At 43.1% G+C, this 25885-nt stretch overlaps 1 protein-coding gene across 2 annotated transcripts in view; it reads left to right on the forward strand.

The window, feature by feature from the left end:
* DVL1 (dishevelled segment polarity protein 1) overlaps positions 1-25885 on the forward strand; it is a 102537-nt gene that overhangs the window by 38557 nt on the left and 38095 nt on the right. For both annotated transcript variants that reach the window (XM_082328916.1, XM_082328917.1), the window contains exons 2-4: positions 598-667; positions 16945-17066; positions 22300-22412. In XM_082328916.1, coding sequence (XP_082185042.1) covers positions 598-667; positions 16945-17066; positions 22300-22412 — 305 coding nt within the window. The remainder of the gene's footprint in view (positions 1-597; positions 668-16944; positions 17067-22299; positions 22413-25885) is intronic.

The raw sequence follows: 25885 nt of genomic DNA on the forward strand, positions 1-25885 counted from the left end.
CCGTCTTGGAGTGAAAGGAGGGAGGTACGGGGAGCAAGAGGGGTGTGTGGCTAGCAAGAGTGGGAAGAGAGCTTGAGTTGATGAAGAAGGTTGAGATGCTCGTCGTACAGGAGATGAGGGTTCAGTAGGAAGCTTGACCACAACTCCTTCAGTGCCTTGGGGGGAAGGTGCTGTGTTTTGGCTCCAAATCCAGTCTAGGAAATTGAGCTAATAGTCCTTTCTTTGCCGACAGAGTGGCCTTAACTTGTGATCTCTGATCTCTGACACAGAGACTGCATAGCACAGTGGGATTTTAATCACCATCAGATCTTTAAAAATTGTGGTGAGATGGAAGACTCCAAAGTGGGAAAAACGCTTGTAATTACTTTTGTGCCTACCAGTGTGGGATAGTTGTCTGGATAGGTACTATTGCACCCTTTATTTGTACTTGCTTCCTTTGTTCTAATAGTCACATATTCTTTAAACATAGAAGACTTGCTGATACCAACATTTTAGGAAAAATTTGTATTTTTCCCGGACCATTTAATAAAACCACTGTCCCTTCTGATCTGATGTAATTTCAAACTCTTGATTTTTTTCCTATTTTTTTTTTTCCAGGGTGGTAAAGGAGGAGATCTCAGACGACAATGCAAAGCTACCTTGCTTCAATGGAAGAGTGGTGTCCTGGGTATGTTGGCTCATGTGTCTGTACGCGTATGTTGTTTGGTACAGTGGGCGCAGTAGCAGGGTAGTTGGTACGTGGATCCTGATTTTTAGAAGTGTCTTGAATCTCAAATTACATGGAAGCAAAGGCTTAGTTTTTCATGATATCTGTAACATCCTGTTATTAAATAATCTATTTTAAAAATTAGAGTGAAGTCCACAAAGGTGTGCAGGGCTGAAAAGGTGGTTTAAACATGAACTCTTTAACGTTAGTAACATGTTGTGTCATCTTTTCTTTCCCTCTGTTGTCTCTCTTCCTTGCCTCCTAAGTGTTACTGAATCTGATGGAGGGCTCTGAAATAATGCTGTAAAACCTCGCAAAATAAGGCTGGGCTTCTAAAAACATTTACCTGCTTACCTTTTGTTGAAACCAGTAAGACCCAAGCTCTAATCCTTGTTTAAAAAAAAAATTAACCTTATGTTGTGGGATCATTTTTTAAACGTAACGGCCAGCTTGCTGTCGGCAGGAGAGTGGAAGCACACTTTTGTCTGTGTTACACAGTCAATAGAGTTCTGCCGAAGCATTGAGTTTTAGTACTGTCACTAAACAGCCAAAACAACTTCTTCAAAGACAGCTAAATGTGATATTCTAGGGGATTTTGGTTATGTTATTTTAATTTCAATGTATCAGTATTGTAGTGCCTGGAAGGTTTGAATGAGGTTTAAATCTCTGAGCTAAACATTGTGCGTGCATTCAGTAAAATGACACAAAAATTTATAGCCTTGGAAAAATAAGTAGGGCAGAGGAATTTGGGCTGTAAGTAATTTGTCCGGTTGCAGAGGAAGTCACTGATCCAGCTGTTCATCCCAGTTACTGTGCTGCTCAGCAGGTCACATCTCCCTTATTCTTTCTGTTGTCTGTTTTTAATGTGTTAATTTCTCCAATATGCCCTGATATTTGTTTGTCACCTAACTATAGTTATTAATTACTATCTCCTAAGTGTTACATAGCCCTTCGGGTTGCTTCCAGTTTAATGAACAGGTGACCTGCGCTCCATGCTGAGCCAAGTGCTGAACAGCAGCGTCCATCTGTGCTGTTACTATAACAGTTGGTCGCTTCTCCACATGCCGAGTTCTTTAGCCAGGTTATGATCTACTTAATGAAGATGCAATAAAAGTGTGTTGCTCCCCAGGGTTACTGTGTGAAATACAGTAATTCCCACCTTCAGATTATGTTTGAGGCACAGATAAACACCAGATAAATTTGGTGTTTGGCCATTACGTGAATGTATTTCTCTGCCTGGGGATGGGAGGTTTACCACTGTCAAGGTTGATTAGAGTGGTTGTGCACCTTTAGGCAGAAAAGAGAGCACTAGTGTTTCAGATTGTAACATCAAAAAAGCATTTGGAACATAGTCTGTGATTTTAATATCCTCTTTCAAGCTGACCTTACAATCTTTGGTATCGGGAACACAATAGAGAACAAGAAGAATTGTTCGTTTTCCCCAAAACTCAAGTCTGACTCGAGTATGAAATGATATTTTGTTAAGGGCTTGGCTTCAACAAGTGATGCAAGTAGGGCTAGAAATCAAAGTGCCATGATATGAGAGCTCTGCTGAAGTAACTAGAGACATTGGACAGCCTTTCAGCATTGGATATGTGTTTGGATATATGCTTGCAGTCTTCCTCTTTCTGGTAGGATGAAGGTAAGCAAGAAAGTAGTAGTAGTAAAGTTGGTTTACAAGAGTTTTTTCCAACGGCACAGTTAGGACAACTGAGGCTACTTGGGATTCTCGGTTGGAATGAACCGCCATGTGTCCATCTATTTCTCCAGTCCTATGCTGATTTTAGGAGTTGAAGATTTTGCTCACATGTTTACGAGTAGTCCTAAGATATTTCAGTATCCCAGTCACTGAAGTTATACAGGATAAGGAAATCTGTCTGGGCCGTGCATATAATCGTGCTGGGTAGGTTCTAAGCCTGACTTTGTGTAGACAGGATTATGTGTGCTTTCACTGTAAAATCAAATACAGTATCGATTGCATGCTGTTGCCCGCAGTAGAGTGCACGTGTGCATTCTATTATTGTGTAAGGAAAGGGCAATGTATCTTTTAAACATCAGTTTGATTGGGAGATTGTTCTTAAGTAATGATGCCTTGTGGTTCATCAAATACAGCCCCTGCTGGGTTCTAAGCAGCTGAAAACATTGCTCATGTGAGGGCAAGGGCTGGCAGATGAATTGAGCTCAGCTGTATCATACTATATTATCACTTCTTTCTGCTCTAAAATTGCTTTCCATTTTAAGGCACTCGGACTCTGGCAACTGTGTAGTCCCAACAGGTTCTTAGTATTAGGCAAGCAAAGCACATAGCTTTCTAATGCATGAACTTAACTTTAGTCCTCCTACACACCCAAATGTGTACAGAATATTAAGTGCTTATTAGATTTTGTATTAAATTGAGGTCTTAAAAATTGGGAGAATTTTCTCCCTTCAGTCTGTACTCTCTGAAAAGTTAGCTGTTTTGTCCCTGGGAAATGCATTCAGAAGGAAAAGCTACCTTTTTTGGTAGGACCTCCATACCTTGTTTTTGGCCTTTGTGCTCCAACGTTTTGACTCAGCAGCAATAGCTGCTGACCAGTCACACTGGTTATTACAGTGTGACTTTCAAGAGTTCCTAGAAGTTCCTAGAACTTAGCCAGGTATTTCCACCCAGCAGTGGGTGTTAGGCAACTAAATGCCTTGGTTTGAAAATGGATGAGTGTTTCAAAGCAAAGTTACGCTGATATAAACCTGCGCTGCTGGGCAGTGCTCAAGGGAACGAAATGAACACAACGGGGATCTGCCTACCTGCCTTCACAAAGAAGGGGAGATCCCCATGTGTTGTGCTCCATGGAGGAGTAAATTGGTTGTCAAAAGAAGTATTCATTCTCTAGAATAAAATCACTGGCATTAGAGAATAAAATTAATGTTTAAACAACCAACCAACCAACCAACCAACCGTGGTCTTTGAGACCTGATGGTGCACCTAGAGTGCTGTGGGAGACAGTGCGAGGTTCGTTCTTAATGAGGTTGTTGGCTTATGACCGTTCCTGTACGGGAACTGAGCATACGGTGGTGTTAACTTCTCCGAGTCATGGCTGAACGTATGTGCTGATGGGCACTGGTGTGGTGTGAGGTCCTTTTTTCTTTGAGGGGCTGGAGATGGCTGAAGGGCTCAATGCTGCTGAGTATGCTACTTTGGGGATACGCTTGAGCTATGAATGGTGGTGGTGCTGGTTTTGTCTTCAGTCCAAGGATTACTGTGGGCTATAGCATGGTGTTCTGACAGTATGGGAATAGATTGTACAAGAAGGGATTTCATGTGTAATTAACAAGCTGAAGAGAGCATCCCGAAAGCTTCAGATAAAAAAAGGGTATGAAGATGTCATTTATGTTGCCATAGTGTGAGAACAGCATCTGTTTTAAAAGCAAAGGAGTAGAAATGAAGAGTAGCTCTTATCAGGAGAGCAAATTAATCCTGAGAACCCCTTTCCCCCTTCTCAGTGTGTAACGCTTGCACTGTATTTGCTCCTCAGTGTCAGTCCCTCCCGGTTTCTTCCCCTTTCTCCCATGCTGCTGAACTGATAAATATTAATTCAAACAACAGGCTGATATTCGGCTTGCCTTCTGCATCCCTGAGCTCGATCTCTTCTGCCCAGTGCATTCAGGAGCATGGTAGTGTTTGTTTTTATCGATGCGGTCTAGTTAAAGAATGTATCTTTTGCATTGGTGATTCAATACACCGATGATTCATTCTGAACTTGTACACGCTATTCGGGCTCTTCTGTGCAGCGAAATATGACTCAGGTTGTTCCAACAAGGGCCAGCGTTCTTGGAGTTTAAGCAAAAACAACCCCCCAACCCCAAACTATTCCACATGAATAAGGATGTGGATTATTTCGTTCCCCTTTACATCCCAATTCTTTAACCTCTTCCTCCTTCCGTCTCCCAGCCAAAAACCCAAGGGCATTTGATCTCAAGTTGAGAGCTGAATTCCTAGCTTCTTAAATAGTATGAACTATGAAAATATATGCCTTTTCTGTTTTCCAGCTGAAAAACAGAAGAATATAAAGAACAGTAAGATCAGAATAAGAATATATATGTGTACACACACACACGAGTTAAATGTTAGGTTTTAGTTCTGTGACTGTTACTATTTTAATTTCTGAAAAACTTTAAAATTTCTGAAGTGCATTTTAAGAATGAATTAAATTTATCGTGATTCGTCTTCCAGTATAGGTTGCTGGCTGCTTTCCCAATGTAGAAGAATGCAGAATCCTTGCTCCAAGGATTTGTACCTTGTTTCAAGTCTTCCCACCAATTCCTATCTTTTACATTACAGTTTGGCTTGGAGGCTGCAGCCAAGATGAATGTCTCCGCTCCTTTCTTTCTCCTTGTGCCACGCACTGCACACGTGCATGGTGGGAGACACGATTGCTGATCTAGAGACCTCAATCTTGTATTTTCTTTGTATGGCATGACTATTTGCTTTTTCCACATTATGGGTGGGAATTGAGACACAGAAGGTTTTTTTTTTATGTGGGTTTTTTTTTTCCCTTCAAGGTCATGTAGAAAGTCTTCTGCAACTGGCAGCAGACATCTCATAGTCTAATTACATAATCTTAAAATCTTCCTTCTAGCTAGTTTTTTAAAATGAGTGTATGGGCAAGTTTAAGTTGAAGGCAGCTTTTAAAAAACTTAACATTTTATTTTCTTGAACCTTTAATGGTGGTCCTGGTGGACAGCAAGCTGACTGTGAGCCCGTGTCGTGGTTTAACCCCAGCCAGCAACTCACCCCACCCAGCCGCTCGCTTACTCCCCCCGCAGCGGGATGGGGGAGAGAATCGGAAGGGTAAAAGTGAGAAGACTGGTGGGTTGAGATAAAGACAGTTTAATAGGGAAAGCAAAACCTGCGCACGCAAGCAAAGCAAACCAAGGAATCCATTCACCACTTCCCATGGGCAGGCAGGTGCTCAGCCATCCCCAGGAAAGCAGGGCTCCATCACGTGTAATGGTGACTTGGGAAGACAAACGCCATCACTCCGAACGTCCCGCCCCTTCCTTCTTCTTCCCCCAGCTTTATATACTGGGCACGACGCCATAGGGTATGGAATAGCCCTTGGGCCAGTCTGGGCCAGCCGTCCTGGCTGTGCCCCCCCAGCTCCTTGTGCACCAGGCAGGGCACGGGGAGCTGAAAAGTCCCTGACCAGTATAAACACTACTTAGCGACAACTCAGACATCAGTGTGTTATCAACATTATCCTCATCCTAAATCCAAACCACAGCACTGTGCCAGCTACTAGGAAGAAAATTAACTCCATCCTAGCTGAAAGCAGGACAGCCAGCAACGGGCCTTTGCAGCAAAGAAGCTCGGCAGCATCCTGGGCTGGCTCAGGAAGGGCATTGCCGGCAGTTTGACAGAGGTAATCCTTCCCCTCTAGCCAGCACTAGTGAGGACACATCCGAAGTGCAGCTTCCACTTCTGGGCTCCCCAGAACAAGGGAGGCCTGGACACCCCGCAGCAAGTCTAGCAAAGGGCCTTGAAGATGGTCAAGGGACAAAAACATCTGACATACACGGAGAAGCTGAGAGAGCTGGGACTGTGTAACTTCAAGAAGAGAAGGCTTGGGGAGATCTTATTGATGTGTATCAATACCTGATGGGGGAAGTAAAGAAGACAGAGCCAGACTTTCTCAACAGCACTAGTGACAAGACAAGAGACAATAGGCACAAATTGAAGTAAAGGAAATTCCATTCAAACATAAAAAAACCTTTTTTCCACTGAGGGTGGTAAACCACAGCTTTCCCAGAGATGTGCAGTCTTCATGCTTGGAGATACCTAAAACCTGACCGAACAAGGCCCCTAGCAGCTTGCTCTAGCTGACCCTGCTTTGAGCGGGGTGGTTGGACTAGGCAACCTCCAGAGGCCCATTGCAACGTCAGCTGTTCTGTGAACGGATTCACTGCTTTTTCTGTAGCTTTTCTGATACTTGCATCATCCTCTTTAGTGATAAGACTAAGGCAGTTTCTAACTTTAATAGAGAATATAAAGACAAATTTGGTTTTCCCAAGTCAGAACACAATCCCGCCTTCATTTCTTATGTCTTTTCTTTAGGAGAAGAATGAGTTCAGTTTGCCTTTCTTCCTTAGGTGAAATAACTTTAGTTTGATGATAAACAGTGAAATAATTTTTCTTCTTAATGCCAACCCAGGCACGTAACACCCACGAATCAGTTCAGTCTGAGTCAGTAGCCAAGTCTCTTAACAGTGAGAATGGTGCTCTTGCAAAGTTCTAAAAGCAAAATTTAGATGTGTGGCTGAAATTAATTGTTTCAGAGAATTAGTACTGTAGAGCCTTTTGTGAGTGCTACAGCAGTGCAGGCTCTTCACGCTCTGCTGCTCAGCAGCAAGCGACATAATGCATTATAAACCCGTCTATCTCAGCGGAGGCAGAGACGGCATAGATCGTTGCAGGTAGTACGGATAGATATATTGCTTCAGAAGACTTAGGCTCTTTCCTCCCTTCCCACCCATCAGCTTGTTTCCAAATTTATATGCCTATCCCACTAGTTTGGATTCAGTTTATAGCTCTGTTCTCCGAGACCGCGCAGTGCACCTTTTGCAGATGATGTTGACAAGGGCTGTTCAGCTGCTGAACAATCAGCTGAAACATCTGTGCCTGACCTGCATTACAAATTGCAAATTACTTTTTCCACACTAACACCCATAAAATTGCAGTGCTTATCTGCCTCTATTTGCTGCTAATTACTGGAGGAGTTTTATGTAAATCTTACTCTAAGTTAATTGTTCACAGTTTTGAACCCTTTAATATCCTATTCACTGGAACTTAACAGATAATTGCATACATATATTTCAAGGCTAGCAAAGTTGGTCTTTACCTTTCGGAAAAACTGTTTTGGGCAGGGCTGTTTTATTTTCTGGTTTTTAACATGATGGGCCTGAGATTTCTTTGTCTCCTGTGTTATAAAATGTGCATCAGTTGGTAGCAGACAGCTTGGGATTCTTTCAGAAAACCATCTGTGATGAATGTCGTCCTCACTGTGAATTACTGCAATGTGTACGTATTTCACATCAAGATGACATACTTAAAACTGGAACATGAAGTGCCCACGATCTAGCTTAGCTGTCTCTTCCCCTGCACCTCCTCTCTTGACTGATGCAGTGGCTACTTTGAAGTTTACAAGATGACTGACATTTAGAAATTTGAGATTTTTAATCTTTTTTAATAACATTTCAATCCTTCTATTTGTCATAGGTAGGACCTTTGATCTTGGTATCATATGCAGGACTGATTTCCATGGGGGAAAATGTTCAAGGGAGGACCTGCAAGTCTTTAGTTGTTGCTAACTTTTGCTGCCCTGGGAACTTGATGTACAGCTAGATTAGTATTGAATTAGAATCACTGCTCCTAATTAACTATTTAAACCTCCACCCCATCCCTCCTGTGTCCTGCTTGTTTTTCTCCTCCACATCTTAGATCTTATCCTTTTGATTTCGGGGTGGGTTTTGTTTTGTTTTGTTTTTTAAGGACTAAATAATTTGGGACAGAGGGCTACTACTTACTAGATTCCTTTTCAGTGGTTGACCTCCAGGTTTTTCAACGATATAGAGACTAGCATTAATTGTATGGCAAAGTTCTTCATCTAGTAGCGATTACACAAACACATCTTCTGCAAAAAATAGCTGATGCATGTGCCTGTTCTGCTAACACACACACACAGACACACGCAGACACGCACCCCCCACCCACCCCATAGGATACAATTTTTCTGGGGATAATTTGAGTTCTTTGGGACTGCTTACCTGGGTGAAATTATTCATGCGTTTGTGTTTTTTTCAGGTTCAAGACCTTACTGGGCAATTTGGAAAAATAGCTTTCACGGAAAAGAATATGTTACCTTCAGGCTTTTTGCAAAAGCTTCAAATGTTTTTCTGTTCCCTTTGCCCGGGCCAGGGACGGCCTCCCAGTGGAAGCTGGGAATGTGGAAAGAATTGGCTTGTGGTCGCTGCCAGATCGGAGCCAGCCGGGTGGCCTCTGCCAGCAGTTTGCACAAAGTGGGTTGGCTGTTATCTGTGTTTTTTAGGAAGGCTTTGCAACATCTGGGAACAATTCCCTGACCGGCTGCTGGGAATGCGCACTTTCTCCTATTGGCTGGCAGTGATGTCAGCGCCTTCGCGAGTCTGTCTCTCTCTCTTTTTTTTTCTTCTCTATTATCTGGGTGCCAACAGATAATACTTGTCTTGTTTGTCCGTCAGCTTTTTAGACACTGTATTTGCAATTGCAATTAAAATCGTTGGGTAGAACCATTAAGTCTTCCGTCACACAAGGCAACAGAGGAGCTTCAGGACTGTTAAATGATCTTCAGCAAAGCGCATTGTTGCCTTGCAGTGCAGAGCTGAGGCCGTGAATGAAAATTCACAGGAGCAGATCCTTGTTGATTTCTGATATATAAAACGAACTGATTTCAGGCCGTGTTCCTTCTCCTCACAGGTTATGTACAGCCTCATTCATCTGCTGATAGACTGAATTATCACACAGGAGAAAATAGAGAGCTGTGCATGAAATCTGACCCAAAGTGAAGAGGATATTAACACAGTATTGTATCTTCTTCCAAAATGTTCAGAGCTTATAAAGAAGGGAGGCGGGATCACTGAAAACATGCCTAAGCTTTGAGGTACCTGAATGGGTTATTAAGGAAGGATCTGAGTCCTAGTCTAGGAGAATGAAATTCCTCGAAGGGGCAGCTGGGGCTGGAGTGCTGGGATCGCTATGAGCAAGAGATGGGGAGGAAGCAACCAGGTAACCATGAAGGATGGGGGACTTGAAGAAAAAAATGAAAGAATGTGCTGAATGAGGAAGCTTCAAAGCTCTATGATCTTGTGGGTCTTCGCTAAAGTAATGTTGGGTGGTTCTGGTCTGATACGCACAAGAATTCTCAGATTAGATTTAATCCACGTTTGAATTGAAAGATGCTGTCCTGTTTCTGACTGTGATCAGCACTAGGTGGAGGCAAGGCCTGTCAGGAAATCTTATTTCTTTAGCCATGTGGCAGAAGTGCTTGCTGTCGTTGGCAGAAGCATGGGTACACTCAGCCCAGGTCTCTGCATTGCTCTGGTGTACACAGGTACCTGTTTTTAGCTGGGGTGAGGAATGCGTAAGCTCTCAGAAAAACAGTCACCAACCTGCTGAAAAAATCTGGAAGATTGAGACGTGGAAATAGGATTATAGGATTGCAGATCCTTTTTCCCCTCCGGTTCTTAACCCCACGTGTTCTCCAAGATCCTGTGCTTAAAGAGAACTTGCTGCAAAGTGGCAGTCAAGGAACTTGAATTTGTTTCACAGCTAGCCTGCTATACCGCGCCATAAACAAACACCTGAGATGCTTAACAGAATCTGGGAGTAATCTGAGATATTATATGTCATGAAGATACAGTATCTTCTCTAAAATGATAGAAGGTGGCAGCTGATAATAGATAAAATTGACAATTTTATTTTGACACCCAGTCTGCATCTTTCTGTCTCTGAACACTGAAGAAGGTCACCCTTCACCTGGCAGCCACAGTTTTCTTAAAGTTATTCCTTTTAGTCTGTTACAGCTTCTGATTTCCAGGCTATATAAGCTTGATCCTGTATTCGCTGAGTATCTGTGGTCCATGGTTGGACCGAACCTCAAACAAATGTACTGTAGTTTTCAGCATGAAAAAAGGGGGAAGCCTAATCTGCCCGGCATAGACAATTTCTCATTACTAAAATAAACATCACGTTCCTGATAGGCTTTTGCAGGCCTTCTAGCAATGTGGAGTCCCGTTGCCTTTGACAGAATTCCTGGTGGAATAACGGGCCTCATCAGTAATTCCTTTTGTGCAATTGGCCCTTTGGGAGCAGCCTTCGTGTGGATAATGGGCCATGTCTCTGAAGCTTTGACTTGGGATTTGAGATGTCTGTGACTTTATAGGAGATAATTACTTTCAACTTGTAGATGAATGTGGCTGTTCTGAAGTTGCTGTCAAAAAGACAAATGGCTCTTTTGGGGTATTTCTTTAGTTACTGTTATTAATCCCTCACCTCTCCCTGAGCTGAGAGAAGTACTAAGAGCTGCTGCTGCTCTCAGTAACAGTGAGAATTTAAATATTGTAGTTTTCATGCTGGTAGACTAATAAATATTTAGCCACATGAGAATATGAGAGTCGAGTTGTACCAGTGTTGGCTCTTTCCCCTTCCCACTCTGGTTCTTGTTGTCTGGTGTCCTCAGCCGTGACGTTGAACAGACTGACTCCGTGAGCTGCCTTCATGCCTGTAGTTTGCTAAGATGTCTGCTGAGTGCTGAGCGCTGTAACACACAGTCCTTGGATAATTAAGAGAAAAGCATAAGCAAATGTGGTGTAGAGGAGAAAAAGGGAAACGGAGCTACAGAGAGGTGAAGGAATTGATCCAAGGGCTCACTGCCGGTCAGTAGCAATAATGGGAAGCAAACAAGGCTCTCCTGGCACTGTGAGCAGTCACTGGCCTGGTGTCACTGGGTGGCTCTGGCTGGGGAGCTTGAGTTTTGCTTGCGTTTGGGAGCCCTAATTGCTCTTCCATCACTTGAATTTGCTTACAACATGCAGAATGGACTCGCGTGAGGTTTGCTTTTGTGCCTGTGCTGGGGCTTCAGATTGGAAGTCTCGTTGCTGAAGTGAGCAGTGTGACGCAGGTAGTGAACTGGGCACTTACTTCTGCCAATGAGTTCCAAGGTAACTGTTTCTTAGCAGGTACCTAGCAATGCTGGGTAACCTTCTCCAGCCCAGAAGGAAACAGGCACTTTTGCTCAGAATGAATAGGCTGCAGGTTTTGTTACCGCAGCGTAGAGTAGCTAACTTGCACAGTACGCTGTTGGTTGTACTGTCATGAATTGGAAGTGGCGGTGTGGGAATCACTGGGGATATCAGAAGAACGTAAGATTCCTTTCTAACATGCCAGGGTTGATATGCTTTCTCCGCTTTCTGGGAAAGAGTAGGGAGCGTGATGGTAGGACCTCCCTTGAAAAAACAAACAGCATTCAGTATGATGGAACGAACGGCATCAGCAGTTACAATTAGTTCCACAATTCTTTATTACTTTCCTCCATGTGCACCGCACACAAGACATCCACGTTTCACACTGAAATGCAGTCCTTTGGGCTGGAACCCGGCAGCTGTTTCGCAGCCCACAGGCGTGCTCTTGAACAGCACGCGGTACCAACACAGTTCAAGTAAAGAAATGGATTAAAACGCTACTGCCAGTCAAAACCGCAGCGGGAGCTTGGTGGGTGAAACATGCTGATCAGGGCTGGCTTCTGGCCGGGAGGCGGGGGTTAACACTACTTTTCTTGCAGAAACACAGTGAGAAGTCTATAATGTGGCAGTCCAATAGTGCGCTATCTTCTCCATTCAAAGTGGTATAATATTGGAGCATTTTATTCTTACCATAGCTTGTCAAAGAAAAGGACACAATTTATCTTAAAGCTGATAGGATACTTAATGATTTAGAGTGTCACTCGTTGTTGGAAGAAATGAGGATCTCCTAGCTAGCACAGCAAAGCAGGGAGCAGCACTTCTGTGTGCCCACACCTGTAGCCAGGGCAGTGACATGTGAATTCTGTCAACAAGCCTGCCCTCCACAGAATTCCTCCTGTTCTGCAGTCACCATCAAACCCTCGTCAAATCGAAGGCATTTTGCGAGGTGCCTGGAAAGAGGCAGGGCTGCTAACTCGCTACGAAGCTCCAGCTGAGTCCAGTATTCGGGTGTGTTAGGTGTTATACTGCCTTTCTGATCCTTTTATGTTTGGGAAAAATCAGCTAGACAGTGCAGTCTTAATCATCTTGCTGTATGTGGTGTCTTCTGCCGCAGATTTTCTTCTCTAGCACAACAAATGTTTTTCTAATGCTCTTTTCTGGTGTGTTTGTTAATTTGGTCTGCAGCCATCCATTTATATTCTAGTGCTCTTGAACACAGAGATCTGTAAGTCAAGAATGAAAGCTTTGATGAAGGGTGAGTGCTTCACTTGTAACCAGGCGTAGATCCGGACAGTCTGTGTCTTGTTTTAACCATGTAATTGCTTCAAGCTCTCTTGCTTAAATCTCTGAAGTCAGGTCCTCTTGCAGGACCTCCCAGGTCCTGGTTATCGTAAGAGTAAGATCATGTTAGGCAACCTATTTAAACTGTTACACTCTTGGGGTTTTTAATTTATTTATTATTATTCCTCAGAGGCAAACATTTCACCCTAAAGGATGTGTCTAAGTTACAGTAAGGGTACTTTGTGTGGAAATGCCTGAGCGAGGCTGCAACAGCAGTACAGCCAGTGCAGCATGGATCTTAACTTGGGAAGGTAAACATGCAAAGTTCTGCACTGGCCGCTGCGCTATCACGGCTGCTGCGCTTACGATTTACTATTTGAAATCTGAAAGACCTTTATCTAGGATTAACAAGCTACTCGGAAACAGGAGATATTGCTGGTATCTTTTCTGGAGTTGGTATGTATCTCGCATTCACTGTATCGGGTAGTGAGCTGATTCAGATTTAAAGTGGTATATTTCCTGCATGCAGCTGAAAGATTAGTATGGGTAATTTCTGCAGCCCTCTTCCCTTTATAATGGTAATGGCATAGTCTGAGGCTGTTTGTGACTCTAATCCCACTGAAGGTCAATAAGAAGCGGGTTCCCAGTGCTTTATCCCTCAGGAAATCACAGCTCAGGGGCAATATTCACAACGTAGCTGCTTTGCTGCAGTGGATTTTGCTTCTGCTCAGCAGCACTCCCGAGATGGTCTGCACCCTCAGTCAGCACGGTGGGCTTGCCTTCGTAGTGGGTTCTGCATTGCCGAGACTTCTTCCTCCAGGAGCAGGGAAATACTAAAAACAAATATCCTGAAATATGGAAAGGATTTGCCTTGTTGGCTCCTCTCTCTTTTTGCATCAAGAGCATCTTTGAGACAGGTGTTGCCATCAGCAGAAAGGCTTAAAGAAGGAACGTGTTTTCCTGCTTTCAAGTAACTCGGGCCAGGTGCTTGTTTGCATAGCTTGATAGAATTGAGAACGTGAAGGGTGAGGGGATGTATAGATCTTGCCTGCGCACGGTTTCTTTTTTTTTTTCCTTTTTTCTTCTTTTTATCTCTTGGTTTGGTTTTGTTAGTGAAAGCACTTGCACGGAGATTCCTCAGGGAATGAGCCAGGCTCGAAGACATTCTTGCATCTCCATGATGCCAGCATGCTTTCTAAACATCTCCCATTAACTTCTCCACCTGAAAGAAAGACACCTTAATTATCAAGTTATTAGGAAAGCTCACGCTATTTTTCCCTTCAGTGTTTCCTCTGTTGCTCTTGCCTTGGTGATAAGAGAGTTTGAATAATGCAGCTGACTCCATGTGGTGCTGGAGAACCGTTTTGTCTTCAGGCAGTTCCTTTTTGACAGTCTGTCTGTGTTTGCCTTCTCATATTTATGGTATATGCTCTTAGGAGTAATATACTGCATCCTGAACAGCAGTCCCCTCCTATCCTGTTCTCACTCCTTCTCTGTCCCCTTCTTTAACAGCTAGCATCTGTCTAATGATGATATTAGAAATAGGCCTTGATAAATTAACCAATTATAGTTGGAATCTCATATATAGGCTTAGTTCTTCCCCAGCTAAAAATAGAGGGAAGCTGAGACCTTGTTGCCTCTTAGTGAAAGGTAATAATCTATGTTGTTATTTGAGCATTTATGGAATTAAAGACCTTATAATCATATTGTTCAAAGAGACTCGGCAAAGTGATTAGATGTCTCAGGGGACTGGTAACAGGATATAAACCTTTTCACCTCTAGGTCACTAGTTCAAGTCTAACTTCTGTTGGTAGTGGCCAGAAAGTGTTGTGTGTGGTCAGTGGACTGGTGAAATATATGAATTCTTTTTAGCTTACTTTCTGATTGGGCAGGGTTTTTTTCCCCCCATTCTTGCAAAAACATTCAAAATATAGCAAGGAAGGCAGGGAATCAGATTAGGACGTGCAAAGTCTGAATTTGCTTTCGGGACTGCTATAGACCTGTGTGAGGCTGAGCAAGTGGCTTCATTTTGCCTCGATTTGCCCTCAGTACGGCGTATCGGCAGTGCCGCCTCCCTGCCTGTTTCTTGATCTTGTCTGTTTGAAGTGCAGGCGGTCCTCGGTGGGGTTTGTCTGCACAGGATGCCCAGCTTAATGGGAGACTAATTTTTGTACGGTCATTTAAAATACTAACCAAGTCTTTCAGTTGGTGGAATTCTATTTTCATTTTGGGCAAAACATGTTGGTTATCTGCCTTCCTAGTTTGAACGGTAGAGGACTGGACTCTCTTTCTCCACCATTATGCTTTTTAATAAAAAATAACCACTTAATCTAGCAGGTGGAGTTGAATTAGAACTGGAACTGCTAATTGGGAATCACCACATTCTGTTTACAGCAATAAATTAAAAGGAATCTTGGACCAGTGCACGTTGTTTGTTTTTCTGTAGTGGTGCTTTATTCCGCGTATGGTTCTTCTACCCTAGGATTTAAGTTGCATTTAGGCGTGTTAATTATTTTAATCTCAGTTGTACAAAATTAGTAGTATTCTGCCTTTCTGGATTAGGAAACTGAGGCACAAATGCTGATTTTCTTATAAAAGATTTACTGAATCATTGGTAGAGAAAGGACCCAGTCTGTCTGGTTCCTGGATGTACACTTCAGCCAGGAGCTTTTTCCAGCACTAGTAAGATTAAAAAAAAAAACAAAAAAACAACCAAAAAACAGTTTCACCTACGTGTACAAAAGGATCCTTCAACACAACGCATCTCTGTCTTTTTTTTTTTTTTTTTTTTAAATACAGAAAAGTAGATACTAACCCGGTAGATAAGTGGATGGAATCAGATCTTAGTTAAATGCAAGATCCTCTGTCAATCACTGTATTACAGTGAGCTACAAACCAGGAGGGTGCGGATAGGAAGAGAGACTCGTCCTTCTTTCTCTTGTCTATTTATCTGCTGATTGAAGATGTCACACTAGGCAGACTGAATGGAGATGGTCTTTCTGTCCTGAATTTATTGGAAGTAAGATTGGGTATAGTAAGCCTCTTGTGTGCCATGACCATCCCTGTGATCCGTTCGTTATCCAGGAGCATCCCTATTAATGACTGAGGGTGTTGACAGGATACAGAAATAATACGCTCTGGCATTAGTTGTTATATGAAGAATTTACACCCCGCCTTTTGACGGGATTGGAATATATAATAATTCCCAAACGCACCAGGCTGTACATAGATGCTTGGTGTTTGTAATGAGAAGATTGATTGTTGCAGCCTATCTTCAATTAACCTATTGCCATGGGAGTGCTGGGCGCTCTGCAGCCTTTCCTTCTACCCAGGTCGACAGGCAACCAGGCACCTTCAGCTTCTCTGAATGTAAATGTCGGCGTCGGAGGAGTTTTGAAGGTGATGGTTACAACAGTGTCGTTTTATAAAAGTTTTCAGGTCATTATGAATCATAGAAGAGTGCACACTGCATATCCTGGTTTTCGCGGCATGATTGAAAAGTGACTTTTCCTATCTGCAGCTCTGCCTTAAGGGAACATTAAGAGACAAAATGGACACAAGAGACAAGTATGGTGAACATCAGGAATCTGGTCCTCCTAAAGTTTATGGCTGTTGAGATTTGGTGGATTTTGGTTTTAATTCCGACTCTTAACAGAGATGGCGGCAACTCTGAGATTTGGTGATTGGTCCAGACCAGATTGAGAATTTTTGGGGGTTTTGAGGGTCTTTGTATAAGAAGTTATACCATGTTTGGGGTGTCATACTGTCAAGTTTCAGCTTTGGCTTTTTATTTTTGTCATGGCAAACCCAGACTCAGTGTGCAGTCTTACAGCGTGCGTGCATTTTGCAAGGAATGCTGACAACTTGCTTGCTTAGGAAACTCAGAGAATGCTGTAATGACGAGTCACAGAAAAAGTGCACTCCCTGCCTGGTGTGCTTGGTCGTTCTGAGATGAGAAAAATTTTGTGGTGCTTGCAGGAGTTTCGTGCATGTCCTAGCTGATGATGTTTTCATGTTCAGATTGAGTGTAATCTGATTTTGTGAAAGTTTGGCAGGAATCCATGCAACTATACACTAAGCACTTCCTTTCCTCTAGTTTCCCTTAGATCTTGCAGAATATTTAGCAGAGCAGTGGCTGAACACCTTATGTCAGAGTGGAGAAACCTGTACAAGTGTATCTAATTCTGTTTTTTTTCTGTTGACAGCTGGTCCTGGCTGAAAGCTCCCACTCTGACACAGGCTCCCAGTGCACCGAGAGCCACACTGACCTTCCGCCACCCATTGAGAGAACAGGCGGCATTGGAGACTCCCGGCCTCCATCATTCCAGTAAGATCAAGTTGTCTTTTTTTGTTTTTATTTTAAACCAAAAAATGCAATTCCTGTCTCTTTCTTCCCCGCATTTCTCCCTACTGCTACAAACCAACTATGTATTGTTAGAAAAAATAATATTAGAACTGAGGAATTCAAAGGGGGATGGGAAGAAAAAAACCCTGTCATTGTTAGAATGAAATATGTAGTCTATATATCTCATTTTGAAACCCACTGTGGAAGAGTTAAGTAGAGAAGGAGCGCAAAATGCTTTTTGTAGCATATGGATGGCAACCTTTTATTACTGTTATGTGTATTTATCTAGTATGCAGAGCCAGCAGAATACTGATAGCAAGAGCAAAAACGTACATAAGGAGTAATGCCTCCTCCATGTGCCTACAGAGGCGAGCAGCTCGAACGGCGTATAGCCAGACGGGGAGTCATCTGATTTAATGGTAGCCTTGTTATTTCCTGTTCTGCCTGCAGAGCCAATGTATATCCTCAGAACGCCTTCGCTTTCACGGAGGCCCTCTGAATTGACAGAAGGAGGATTTAAAGCAGGACCTGGTTCTAGCTGTGATCATAGCCTGTGTTTGGAGAAGGAAATGTGGTCTTGATTTGCCTGGCGTCATGTGTTTCCATTGCTTTCTGTGATATCTGTTGCCTGGAAGAGCCCTTAGTGTTGTGTATGAGTCTTTTACAGATAAATGCCTTCTAGAGGGTACAAGAAATGTTGGGCAATACTAACCCTGCCTGACACTCTGTGTCTTGCAAGGGCTTTACTGCCCTCGTGTGTTCATGAATTGCTTGATGGTGACTGGGAGAGGCCTGTATGGGTGCAGTCACATGGCCTGCAAATATAACTGGTTCTTTGTCTTCCTGACCTATACCTACACGTAATAGCTGCAAGATCAAACTTTCTGTAAAAAATAATTACATTGTAGGTTAGGCACAAGTCTGTGTTTGTGGAACCACTCACTGCTAATGACTGTATGTATTCAGACCGATGAATTTAAGCCGTGCTCTGCTGATGCACCTGCTGTCTTCCACAGCGTTCTGAAAATCTTGTCTGCGTCTTCTTGCCGTCCGCCAGCACAGTGCTGCAAGTGATGGTATCTTCGTACGAAAAAGCAAATGTGGGAATCCTCAAAGGGGTGAAGTAACTTACGCAGGGCCTGCTGAGTCAGGAGTAGCAACACGGGAGGCCATGATTTCAGGCTTGTGTTCCCATTCCTAGATAAACCACCTTCCTTCTTTCTCTCTCCCCCACCCCTTTTTTCTTTCTTGTTTTAAACATCAGTAGAGAATCTGGCTTGTGGGGAGGTCTTCTGGACTAAAACTTGTTCTCCCTTAATGCCTTTTTTGGTTCTTCTCTTCACAATTGAATGTCTTAATGTTTTATAGTGGTTTTTGCTGTTGTGTTTTATTTTTTCAATCCAGAAGAGAGCCTAATGAAGACCTAAGTTTATTTCTATAACACAGGGCAGAGCATCTCACTCAATTATTCTGCATGAAGCCCTTAATTCTGTTTCGCTATTAGAATTTCATTTTAAAACACACCCACCCTAGGTTTAAAGATTCCAAGTGATAAAAGAGTCCACCGTATTTTGAAATTATTTGTTTCTCTTGGATAAACTAAGTAAGTTGAGCTGCTCAAGTTTTTCATTGTAAAGCGTGGTTTCTAGGAGTTGAATCATGACAGTAGTTCTCTTCAGGTCACTTACAATTCTCCAGCAATTTTTTAAAGTTATGTTTTGTGGGATTTTGGTGTGGTGATTCTGCAGTAGTGTGTGCAGTGCCATTTCTGCATGCTGTCTCCTTGGATAGTATTGCCATTTAAGAGATCAGCAGTGCAACCCTGTAATTTCACAACTGTCGCTTCAGTATTGCTGTATGCTCACATACTACCTCCCCTTCTGCAAGTGTGACTGACCTTCTTGGTTCCTAAATCCCCGAGGCTTTTTTTAATGCTATTCAAACTACCAGAGATCTGTCATCTCCTGTCTTCCTTCTTCAGTGTTGATTGGGGCCTTACTATATATAAGAAGCCCCAGCTGAGCTGGGTGTTGTATAATTGTACAAACAGAAATGCTGCTGGACGACAAAGAATACAAGAAATAGATGAAGCAGACAGGTCAGCAGGCAATACCATCCAAGGGAAGGAGATCCTTATCAGAGGTGAAGTGGTAATCTCAGCTAGCTGCCTGACAGCATTGATGTTTTGCTTCATCATTGATTAAATCCAAAGAAAATTTACTTTTTCCCTCCCTGATGAGGGTTCTGAAGTTCATCCTGTATTTCATGCTCCGCTGCTTCTGTTCAGTGGTTGCCAAATCCACTTTCACCTGAATGGGTGAGGCTGCTCCTGGTTTAGCGGGGGAGATGCATGAGTGAGGTGAGAGCAGGGACCTCTGGGCTCCCTTCCTTACACAGCTCTTGGGTGCGTGCACTGCAAATGGAACCGGATGGAGTTGGCTCAGCAATGAGAGAGGAAACAAGCCAGCTGTGAGGTTCCTTTTGCACCCTTTGTTAGGGTGTAAATCACCTTTTGTAGGCGGGTTTGGTGGTGGGAAGTGTCAGCAGCAGTCACTAGATGGTGCTGCCGAGATGGCTGGGAGCCTCGCAGGGTGACCCCGGGAAACCGGCACCCTCTTCCCCTCCTCACTCGTACTGGACCGGCACAAGAAATGCAGACATACTTGTGACAACACTTAAATACATACTTGCATTTTGGTAGCTTCATTAGGGCTTAAAATGTGCAGTTGAATGTCTTCTTCCTGATTTGGGTGGTGGGCACGTCAGTACATTCCATTAGTGTCCAGAAAGTGTGTGGGTGTGCAGAAGGCTTTTCAGCGGCCCTCCTGAATGTAACGCCACACAGATGTGCTTACACATACGCAGCTCCGGGTCCAGCTTCCACAGAAGCCCGTGGGCCCAGCTGGTTAGATCACTGGTGCTTTAATTCCCTGTGTAAAAGGTGCATGGCAGTGCATTCCGGCCTCATGGAATTCTAAGAGTAACACATTAATGACTCTGATGCTTTGGTGTAAGTATGGTGCTGGCCATTATGCGCTCTGTGTGCATAAGTAGGACGTCAGGCACAAATACCAGGTGCAAAGGGCAGATGTGAACTGCGACTCCTTTTTAAATGGGTGGTATTTGTGGGACAGAGAGGAAGAGTACGACCAGTAACTTTCTACGAGAAATCTTTCACAGCAGAGCGTTAGCCCATGTCAGATCATGCAGTATTATATTTTCAGGAGCTTCAGATCAGTTTCTGCAATTTAGTACATTAAAATGAGCTGTGGCCTTTGCCAGCACTCCAAGAGGCTTTTCTCATTTCCTTCCACGTGAGCGCTTCAAGGTGGCTTATTAAATGTAAGAATAGCAGAGATTCATAAAACAGGTTGAGTCTAAGGGGCAAACTAAGTAGCTAAGCTAGTTCTGTTCAGCAGGGGAAAAAAGAGCATCTCCATCTTCCCCTTTGCTCCAACCAACTCTGCTTTAACGTGACTGATTTTTTTTCCTCAGCAGAGATCTTGAAACAGGTGGTTGCAAATAAGTCGTCTTTCATATTCAGTGTTGTGCATTACAGGCACTGCTCTTGGTTAGCCGACTTGCCTGTTGGAATTAGAAGTGGAAGCCAGTCTGGTTCATATGAACTGAGAAATGGCCCTTCCTTAATGCTTGGAAGTTCAAGAGTACGGAGCTGTCATTGCTGGCTACATCCCAGAACGTGGCCCTAAACCATGGGGACAAATTCTCTGCTGCCTCTTTGAAACCTTTTGTTCTGGCTAATTGTATTGGCGAGAACGTGTATCTCGGCAGAGCCCTCACAAAAGCAGAGTGGAAGAAATTTATAGGACAAGAGAAAATGGCCTCAAGCTGCACCAGAGGAGGTTTAGGTTGGATATTAGGAAAAATCTCTTCCCCCAAAGGGCTGTCAGGCCCTGGCACAGGCTGCCCAGGGCAGGGGTTGAGTCCCCATCCCTGGGGGTATTTAAAAGACAGGGAGATGTGGTGCCTGGGGACATGGTTTAGTGGTGGACTTGGCAGTGCTCGGTTAACGGTGGGACTTGATGACCTTAAAGGTCTTTTCCAACCTAAACGATTTATGATTCTGTGATTCGATGAAATCTGGCCACTGAGATCCTCATCAAGATCTTGATGCTTTTCGCCCAAAGCTCATTTGCTCATAATGGTCTTTCATTGGGACTTCCTAGATTAATATTGTGCTGGCATATCTGTGTAGCTTTCAAACAGCTGAGAACATGAGGAAAGGACCTGGGGTCTATTTGTACCTTTCACAGACATCCACTTAATTATTTTGAGCTTTGCTGTGACTTGCAAGCCTTCAACCTTCAAGGTCCGCACACTCTATTAAAAGTGGCCACAGTGAGCTATAGCTTCTGCCCTTTGACTGTCAGCATGCTGCATATCTAGCTCAGGTTATTGTCAGGAAAACAAACCTGGTTGGGGGTGAACAAGGAATTGAGCTGAAACACTGGGTTTGATTTAAAAATATGTATGTATGTACTGGGATATTGTAGAAAAGGTAACTCAACTCACAGGCTTGAGAACAAGCTCCTGCTAGAGCATGTCATCTGTTGGCATTACTAGAGGAGCTCGTACATACTTGTATGTATTTCTTGGATCTGTGATCTTCAGAATGAGCATAGGAGGGTTTGAGAGATGCGTAGGAACTTGGGGCGTTTTGGAGGCTGAGATGAGTGTTAGGGTCAAGAGGTTTTGTTCTTCCAAAACCCAGTGTTGCCTATTTGTTCTTGTGTTAGGCAGGTATGCTGCAAATTTGTGATATTAAAGCTCTCATGATGGGACTGTGCTGAAATCCCATTTCCTTTGCAAGTGTGTTAGCAGCTGAAGCTGTCTTGCAGTTAGTTGTCACCTCACCACATGCTAAAACAATCCCTTTTCTTAGCGCATCAGTAGGCTCTTTCCTATGGAAATCTCATGCAACAGTCTTGGGGCAGCTTTTTCAATGTCATGATGAGACTACTTGTGCAAATAGCGCTGCGTCTCAGGGCATGGATATTGAACTGCCTTGTCACCCTTCAGGTAGTTTTGGGGTGAGCAGAGCAGTCTGGGGGAGCTTGCAGTGCTGCAGCAAGAGTGCAGCTAATCTGCATAATAGTTTTCTGGCTTCTAAATCAACGTGTTCATGACTGCAACTGCTTTTATCAAAGAGAAAAAAAGATGACTCCACTGTTTCTTCCTATTTGTTCTCTAACAGCCCAAATGCTGCCAGCAGCCGGGATGGCCTGGACAATGAAACAGGAACAGAGTCAGTTATTAGCCACCGGCGAGACAGACATCGGCGGAGAAATAGAGAAGGGCACGAGGATGGTGAGTCCTATTTAATTATCCCCTTTTTCATTTAGAAAGAACAATTTTTCTGATAATCTTTCAGAGCAACAACTACTTTTGTATGAATACTGCAGAAGGGAAGTGTGTCTGCATTCCTGTGTGCTTTCAGGGACTATTATTATTTTAATGGAATAATTTGATGATTGCTTTGAAACTCTTTGAAGCTCAGCATTTTCTAAGAGGTCTGGACAACCTACAGTAAAGTGGCAGGGAGAGTCTTTTTGACGATATACAGAACTTTCTGTAGCATTAGAAGATGATTAGTTTGGAGAGGAATAACACCACCCAATGCCGAGCTCCGTGCTGTCATGGCTAGGCCGCCTCCATTATTCAAGTTTGCTCATTTAAAGGTAGAACACATTATCTATATGATGTGTTGGGAGTTTGCAGTGTAGACAGTTTGAGAGTCTGGGTATTTTAACATTGCAAGATCTGAGCCAAAATCCTCTGAAATAATTTCTATTGATTTCTCTAGGCTTGGCTCAGCGGTAGTGTTTTATACTGGCATAACTACAGCGCATTGGCTCTGAAGATCTTTTTTTTTTTATACATAAATACACCCAAAGTACACATATAAACTACAGAACTTCATCTCTTGCCTGTAGTCTGTACATCAAAGTAAGCTTGTTTTTCATTTGTTGCCAGACAAGAATTTCCAGGCTTAATTAAGAATAAATAGGTGCCACCCATTGAGTTTAAAATGGTCCAGAATATGGAATACTTGGGCCCAAGAGATGCCGTCACAGGCTTTATTCACAGCTCCACCCACTGAAGTATTTGCCTCCAGTTAGAAAACCAGAAGTTATATATATACTGTGGGTTAGAAGCAGGTGTCTTTCTGTTCATTTAACCCTTCCAGCTTGTAACTGACTCAGAGTGAATGAAAATTACTCGGTGGGTGGAGCAGAGAGCTGCTGTTGCATGATCCTGACTGCAGATTCCTTTGGGAAATCCCAGAAAGAGATGTGAGTCACAGAATCTTCTAACAGTGTTGTGTTAAAAACTTGTCACAGGAAGAATGTTAAAAGGTGATTTATTTTTAACGTGAGTTTAAACTAATGCCACTGCATGTTTTGCCATGGACATTTGTGGCCAAAGAGCTGGTTGTTGAATGGCTGGTCTAGGCCCATAGTCCAGGTTGCTCGTGTGGTGGTGTTCGAGCACAGGAGTTTCTGCCTTCTGGTATATCTGAAACTAGTTCATACTTTTCCCTTTAGATAGAAACGGGATAAAATTTCCTCCTCCTCCTCCTGTCAGCCTGAGCTGTGCTCAGGCGAGAACATGTCACTCAGTCATGCAAACATTACCTGTTCTCAAAACAATGTAGGCCTCCTACCTGAAGCAGGCTGTATGTATGAGCAAGAGGTGAGTTTTGTTGATGTGCATAAAGCAAGGACAACTGCTGTATCATTTTGGTCTCATGAAATATACTGTTTAATGTCCATAGTGTTTCTATGGTCATGATAATATTTTATTAAAAAAAACCCAAAACCACCAGTGTGTTATTTTCAGTGGAAAGCATGTCTCCGAAATGTACAGTTCAGCACTATATCCTGAACTGCCACTTAAAAAGATTAAAAGAAGTGAAATACCCTTATCCTGGAGGGTTTTAAAGCCTCCTCATAACAACGGTCCTACATTAGCAGGGTCATTCTTGTCTTGAGTCCTCATATCTTCTTGTCTGGATGTAAAACGGGGAAGCAGTCATGGGAAGAGGGGGACAGGGGCGGAGGAAGGGCAGCAAGGTTGTGACACTGGGTTCACAGCTATTTCAAGGGCAGAAGCTCTGTGTTCACTTGTCATTATGAAATAGTGGTAAATCCTCCTTTCCCTGCAGAAAGAAGGAAATGCAGTTAGAGTGTTTGATCTTGTCCTGTAGAGACTTGTTTAAATAATTCCAAAATTACAGCTCTAGTAGTTCACAGAGAGGCAGGATGAGGGCTCTTCATTGGAGAACTGCATTACTCACAGAGTTGTTCCATAGGTGTTATTATGCAGAGTAGCCAAGACATACGTACAGTCCTGCCAGCTCACCAAGCTGTACAATAAAATGTACCACGCAGTGTTTCTAACTGTTTGAGTTCATCATTGGTATAAAGTGAATGACAAAGAACTATCCACCCTGACAATGAGGATATCCCTGGATGCTCTACAAAGGGAAAGAAGTACTTGTTCCACAAGAAAAAATGAACGGTGTATTATAGCCTTCATTTCAAACAAGGTGAAGTGAGAAAAGGTGCTAATGAGCCATTTGGGGACTGCATAGATTGTAGACAGGTTGAGCTAAAACTTGTGCAGGTCAAGCACGCTTACTCCACCGATCCCTGATTGCTGTGGAATTGAGAGGCTCAACAGAATGAGGTTCTCGTTCCGACTTGGGAAAACCCCAGGGCAGGGAAGAGAAGGGAAGCAAAACAAAGATCTGTTGGGAATGTAGGTAAAATGAAAATATCCCGAAGTAAATGGAAGTAGAAAAGCAGAATTCTATCTGTGAGCTGTGCAGAAAAATCTCTCTCCTGTCAGCCTGGTATTTAGGGACCACTGCTGTTTTCAGAGCATGACAGAAGCTTCTTTTTACTTAGCCACTAGTTTTCACTTAAATGCCCTCCAGCCCCCCACTTCACAGCTCCATCTCATGAGTAGATGAGAATTTCATCTTAATCTCCCAAATGGATTTAAATTTTATCTTTTAGAAAGATTAAAATAATACCCAGTAATGAGCTGCGTAGGTACCGTTAGCTGTAGGCTGCCTTTTATTCCTTCTCATTGAGGGTTAGACCCACGAACCTGTCCTTGCTGCCCAGTCATTCTACATAGCAGTGGAGTCCTTAAAGCATAATCTTCCCTGTCTTTCTTAAACCACAGATTTTAATTGATAAAAAGTCCAGTTTAATGCTCAAATAAAAAAAAAAGTCTTGCACAGACCAGTTATTGGGAGTAAGGGTGTGAAAAAGGGGTGAGAATGAGTTGGCAGGCAGCTGAAGGGTTAAGCGTTTTTGTGCGTCTGCATGAGGACAGTGTACAAATTAAAAAATGTTTATAGCCGACTTGTTTCCTCTCTGTTTTGCAGTGACAGCTATTCTTCACCAAAATGCTCGCAGGGCAAAGTGGAGAGCTCAGAATAGACAGATGCTTTGCCCTGAAAAGCTAATAGTGGAAATATCTGAGAAAAAAGCTGGCAGGGAGAACAGGCATGGGGAAAAGGGAGATTTTCTCTCTATCTGCTGTTGATATTAGGAGGAAAAAAAAAAAAAAAGTAGTAGAACTCCTCAAAGAGTTAAAACAGTTTCTTTGTCATTTCTGTCCTGCTCTCCATTTTAGTTTGCACAAATTGTTTCCTAATTGTACAAGTGAAATTTTAGAGTGAGAAATTTCACAATAGATTATCAGAGTTGGAAATTATAATTTATGATCATGCGGTTGACACAACGGGCTGTAAAACTGTCGGATAG

The sequence above is a fragment of the Platalea leucorodia genome (genome assembly GCF_965183815.1).
Source record: "Platalea leucorodia genome assembly, chromosome: 17".
Classification (NCBI taxonomy): Eukaryota; Metazoa; Chordata; class Aves; order Pelecaniformes; family Threskiornithidae; genus Platalea; species Platalea leucorodia.